The 6,265-nt window shown below is 37.9% G+C and overlaps 1 protein-coding gene across 2 annotated transcripts in view; it reads right to left on the reverse strand.

The window, feature by feature from the left end:
* Nucleotides 1–3,054: 3,054 nt before the first annotated feature.
* The window catches only part of LOC122080343 (enhancer of mRNA-decapping protein 4-like), a 29,569-nt gene continuing 26,358 nt past the window's right edge, over nt 3,055–6,265 (reverse strand). The window contains exons 10-12 of one of the 2 annotated variants that reach the window (XM_042647297.1): nt 4,682–4,846; nt 4,422–4,547; nt 3,055–3,576 (exon numbers count right to left, since the gene is read on the reverse strand). In XM_042647297.1, coding sequence (XP_042503231.1) covers nt 3,268–3,576; nt 4,422–4,547; nt 4,682–4,846 — 600 coding nt within the window. In that variant the 3' untranslated portion in view covers nt 3,055–3,267. Of the gene's footprint in view, nt 3,577–4,421; nt 4,566–4,681; nt 4,847–6,265 lie in introns of both variants that reach the window. The other variant, XM_042647296.1, reaches the window with a different exon arrangement.

A 6,265-nucleotide genomic window follows, 5' to 3' on the forward strand; every position in this document is an offset into this window, starting at 1 on the left:
TTTTTTTTTTTCTTCTCTATGAACCAAATATTTTCGGGTTCTTTGGGGATGTAAAACTGAATCTGTTATTCTGTTCAACAATCTCCGGCACAGATTTGGTTCATCAATTTTTTACTGTTCATATTTATATATCTCCCGAAAGGAAAACTTCATTAATTCTTCTCTTCTTCTTTCTCTTCCCTCTTTTTTTTTCCAAATCAAAACCTGGGGAATTTTTTTATTTTTGGGGGGGTTGGGGGTGGATGGGGTTGTTAAGTCAATTCTCATGAGTTCATACAGATTTGGGAATCATAGACGAGAGCAAATATTTTATTTTTCATTTCCTTGTTTCGGCGTGATACAGGGAAATCATTCAAATACTTCAACCTTTCTCGACTTGAAAATTGTAAAAAAAGAAAGAGTAGTGAAAGATAAGTTCTCCTTCCTTGATACAGACGTTGTATCTATTATAATCTGAATGCTTCTTCAATTGGTCTAATATTGTTTAATCTATGGATTTTATTGGGCGCAGAGCCAGATATTCTACAAAAGCTAGGGTAAGATTCAAGATTCTGGGTCCAAGAAATCCAACTACTACCAATTTAGTACTCTAATAAGCAAGGTTGGCAGAGTTTTGCAAATTGTAAGTTTTGGAATTGGGAGAGAGTTTTCTGAGCAAGAGAAAGAGGAATAGAGGAGCTCATCAATGACGTGCCACAAAACTGTATCATTAGATTAAAAAGCATGGCATGGAGCAAGGTTATGAAAATCGGAATTGGGATCAATTTATCAGTTTGGAGTAGGCTGGAATCAGTCTGAATTGTATGAGTCAGTCATGGCCGATTTTTGACTGATCCAATTCCAATTTTTGAAACAGTGGCAACTACCCCCCTAGCTGTTTCTTCTGTTCCTCAGCTCTCCGCTGGGCAGTTTGTTTTTTCTGAAGGGCTTTGTGGGTGCTAAATGCAGAGCTGGTTGTAGTCTTTGTCTAGCCTTCAATGAGGCTGAGGATGAGTCATCTCTTTGTTCTCTGCGCTGGATTGGGCTGTCTGATCACTGGCTACTGATGATATTCTTTGTTTGTCTTCTTTCATTTGATAGTGTTTTATTTCTGTATATTCCTAGGAGCTTGAATTGTGAAGGGGCAGAGCCCTTTACATTTTTTGGATGCACCCACCTCATTTTCTTGTAAACCCTGCCTGTTGAAGGTTAGGAACTCTTTGTTCACTTTCAATAGATCACTAGGTGGAGGAGTATCTCTGCCCTTGTTTAATTCAAATAAATCAATAAATAAATAATAGAACCTCGATGACTATTTTTGTTGGACTCAAACATTCATCACAGAAAAGTTGAGATGGTGTCAACGACTTAAAAAAAAAATGTGTATGTGCATTGAATATTACTCAGGTGCTTTTTTTTTGTATAGAAGACTTGTGGGATTGCGCCCCTTGTTCCACGCCAACTGCCTTTTGACACTGGATCACTATTAGTTAAAACGGGAACGGCAAAAAAACGGAAATGTACGATACAGATTTTAAACAGATAAAAATGATGAACGGTATGGTCAAAAAAACAGGGAATGGCAAATGGACGTAAATGAACGGTACGAGTATTAAACTTGTAGTTTTCAAAAAAACGAAACCAAAAAAACGGTAGTATACTTATGCAATTTGAGAGATTATTACTTGTATACATACATCTAATATTCCAAAAGCTTTAAGAATCCCAAGATAAAATAGCACAATGGGCTACAAGAAAATGAGATGTTACTAGCTTTAGCTTCTCCTTATTCAATGGGCTATAAAACGATGAGATTTTTTTTTTCTATAGATAGTATGGAAGTTAAAAACAAAATACCTAGTACCATTTTGTCTTCACTCTTCACTTTTACTACTATTTTTTTTTTTATAAATTAATTAATTTTTTTAATAAAATTCCTTTTTTACCCTTAAAAAACGGATACGCATTTAAAACGGCCGTTTAAAACGGATTCTTTTGCCGTTTCCATTTTTTTCTGGATTGTATAATAACATACGGAAAAACGCGTTTTAAACGGCAAAAAAAGGGAAACACGTTTTAAACGCATTTAAAACGCGTTTTAACTAACAGTGCACTGGATGCGATGCAGTATGCCTTCGCCGTCATTCTCTATTCTTCTGTACCAATGCACCTTCTCATCATCTCACAACAATCTTTGGCGGCACCAGACTCTTTTCTCCCACCCCACCCCACCCCACCGCATCGCATAGCACACATGCAATATAGACTTTGCCGGCACCACATTCGAACACAAACACACACACACACACACACACGCAATAGACTAGATCCAAACAAATAAAAAAAAAATCCATAGGAAAACAAGTCAAGGAGGACTACCCAATCTAATCTGGTCGACTAAAAATTTTGTCTCATGTCTTGTTGGACGGGACAAAGTGGACCACTAGATCCCCTCCTTGCATGTCAAGTTCAAGCACAACGGGAATATGCTGATGAGTGACGAATAAAGTTATGAAACTTCTCATGAGAAAGAATAAATTGAACTTGGAGTCTGAAATTTGAAAGTGGAACATCCAAACCTTATATTGTCTATATGACTATATTAGTTTGCAATGTAACAGAATCAGACAAGTCGCTAGGATACAACTGTTTAGTAGCAATTTTCCTTCGAAATATATAACTCTAAATATCAACCCTGATAATTTACCAAATATATTCCAGACCACCAGACCAATCAAAACAACAATATCTGTTGACATATACACTGACAGAAAATTTGGGGTATAAACTAACAGTTCCAAAGTTATCAGCTCCAAGTATGTTAAAACTGCAAAAGCTGCCATACCCTATCAAGAGCAGGATTGAAATGATGGAAGAAAGAGGAATAAAAGAATGCCTGCAGCAGTGGTAGTCTATTTTCCCCAACTATATTTGAAATAAATAAAGAAGAAGAAAGAACGCCGGCAGCAGTGGTTCTCACTCATCAGAGAGAAGACGCATCCAGTCTTCCGCAGGGATTCTCACTTTTCAATAAACAACAATACAGAAAAGATGTTGATAATGTAAAAGAACCGATGAAAAGGGAAGGCTAACAACCAAGCAATCTTAAACTAATCTACTTTACATAATCACAACATATTTCAAATTATGCAGTAAAAGTACCTATTGAAGAAATTCCCACATAATATTACTATACAAACCCGCTACACACCCCCCCCCAATTATATATTTTTTGAAAGAAACAAAAATCTCCCTACAGATATCCTGCACACCTAACAGGGAAAGGAATCATTTACAGGCCATCAACATGGAGTTGATGATATGCATGACAATGTGCATGCTTGGGACATCATTTGGACTCACAGTCGGTAAGGTGACATGATGGGCCAGTATTTGATAAACCTGCTCCAAAATGGGCCTCACATGCATTGCTATCATCGAGTCTGTTGGGATAATGGCAACAGCCACGAATGTCATCCATGACAGTTTTCGCGATGTTTCTGTGCTGATATCGTAGGCCAACTGCTGGAGAAGGGAAAGCAGAACTCTTTGACTCAGAGGCTGAGGCACCATTGACATGATGCCTTTAAAATCAACCTGATGAAGGGGTAGAGAAGAACCAGTAACATCAAATTAGAAGCCAGAAAACACAATCAAAATGGTGGTTCCATTAGCAGTAGTAGCTGAAATCAGTAGCCAGAAAGCATATAATAGAAACCAAAACACTGTAAGCTGATACAACAGTACCAGCAGGAGCCCAACAGATAGGGATGGGTAAATCAGCATCAGGATTAAAAAAGAAAAAAACATGAAATTAACACTATAATTGTGGCCTTCATTGTTTACACGATATCTCAAAAGACTAACTAGTTAAAATAAACTAGAGAAAGAAAAGCTGGATGAAGGAAGATGGAAATTTTTAGTCAGAAGAATACTCTCAAAAAACAATTCATCAGACTTCACAAACTATCACAGCGATAATCAATGTTCTACATCTGCACAACTGAAAAATTGAAATCCACGTACATGATATTGAGTCCTAAAATTACAGTAATCAAACAAATTCTAGGCAAACTTGATATGAACTCCGGTGCTTTCTTGGAGACCTCTCCCAGCAATATTATTAACGATGACGCTGGAGACACACACACGTGCACGTGCGCACACGCACATGCACACGCGCACACACTCTGTAAGGTTCAATAAAAAAAAGTGTCCCTGTAAGGAAAGTGAACCCCTCACCCATCATGATTCACTCAACCAATTTCACAAGCAGAAAAAGTATCTAAAGCATATTCCAGTAATTACATTAACAGATCCCTTGTATTTATGTAAATATACCTACATATTTCTTCTACAATGTGATAATAATCATGTTAGCTAAACTGTGGGTAAACTAATCACCGCCCTGTCTGTAATATATGACTGGATGCAACACGCACCTGAGAACATAGCCATGATACAATAGAAACATCACTTCTTTGCAAAGCTGCAGTGAATGCTTCCTCAAATTTGCATTCAGATATCAATCTTGACAGCTCTTTGGTAGGATCCAAAGGTGCCTCAACCTGTTGCACAGACATGGCCTGCTGAAAATAAGAAAAGCATCTCCAGAGCTAATAATACTCAAAATCTGATACATCTTGGAGTAAGAACTCACTTTACAACTAAAAGGAATAACATACAAGAGACGAGAACAAACCATCTCATGTTGACCACCTAAAGGACCATTGCTTATTTGCGTAACCAAAGGATTTACTGCCTTTGAGTTTGCTCCCGCAGCTGCAAGAGCTAAAAGCTTACGCTGGCCATCAGCAATCTCTCCAGTCAAGGTTTGAGTAACAGATGATGCTGAATTGACCGCATCCTGCAACGTCAATTTTACAATTATTATTAAAATGAAAAAGAAAATAAAACAATGTGATGTATAGCCTCCTTTGTACATGTTTGAGTGGGATCCTCACCCATTCCCTTATTAAACAATCAATCGTATGATCTTTCAAAGAACAGTAGCAGAAAATAATTTGAGAATATGTGAAAAAAAAGGTGGTCTGGTCAATTTCCTAAACTATAGATGAATTGTAGACTAAGTAGGTACATGTGCTAAAGGAATCCACATTCATCACCTATCTCAAACGAAATATGAATCAAGGCATCAGCACCTCTGCAGCCTCATTTATAGCACCTGGCACACCATCCACAGTAAGCATTAATGCATTACCCATGCACTCCAACAACCCTCAGAATTGCATTGCGAGGGTATAATATAATTGCGGCTGATCTATAATCGAATAAGCATTATCCGTGCACTCCAAAACCCTAGTTCTGAGTCGCTATGGGCACAACAAAGCAAGTAAAATCCAATTACAAGGAAGCAGTGGGCAACTCTGTCATCATTCTGTAGTTCACAACCATTGAAACAAAGGAGGACAGCAATAAGGACTAACTGGTAATTAGAGTTGAAAATGAAGGGATATTCTGGAATTTCAGAACAAAGAGTGGAATTATGAAGTCTCACTTAATAAAGAACTTAATTGTAATACCAAGAAAATATATCTTCAATAAGTAATAGAAGAAGAATTCTTCCTCACGATAAAAGCAGTAAGCCAGCAGTAACACAGATGGATTCCGGTTGGGAAAAATTCAATTGATCCAAGAACAATGTCATTGAAATTTCACGAGAGGATTGTTAACCCATCGGTCTCTAATCCCCAAACAATAATCCACCAAACCAGCAGCCTGAAAGCTGAAATAACTACTCTGAAACAGTACCAGGCAGCACTGTAGCAACCAGGTATTGAAAGATCGGGCTCGTCTCCAACGACTTCTCATGGAGCGACATGTGGACTTTTCCTAATCCGACGACCATAAAGGATCAACCCATTTTGGGTACACTCAACACTCAAACCTGATCCAGCGATGAAAAAAACATTCAAACCGATACAGATTTTCAGGAATGGACTTCATCTTCCTCAAACGAGGGTTTTCCAGAAAATTTGAGCTTGTGCTTTGGGTCGTTCTTGTTTTCTCTAAGCAGAATCGGAGAATCGAGATTTCGAATTCTCAATTCCAGATGCAGATGATTTTCAGAGTTGGGTTTCAATTTCCACTTCCATCAAAGGTTTTGCTCATGAGGAAACCAATCCAAACCCTAATCCTCCCCCCAATCCAACTCTTGTACCAGTGGTGAAGAAGAAGAGGAATCTCCCAGGTACGCCAGGTGATCTCTAGCCACTTAGCTAGCCAAGCAATTTTCCTTTCTTTCTTTCATTTTTTTTTTTTTTTT

Source organism: Macadamia integrifolia, chromosome 5, assembly GCF_013358625.1.
Source record: "Macadamia integrifolia cultivar HAES 741 chromosome 5, SCU_Mint_v3, whole genome shotgun sequence".
NCBI classification, from domain to species: Eukaryota; Viridiplantae; Streptophyta; class Magnoliopsida; order Proteales; family Proteaceae; genus Macadamia; species Macadamia integrifolia.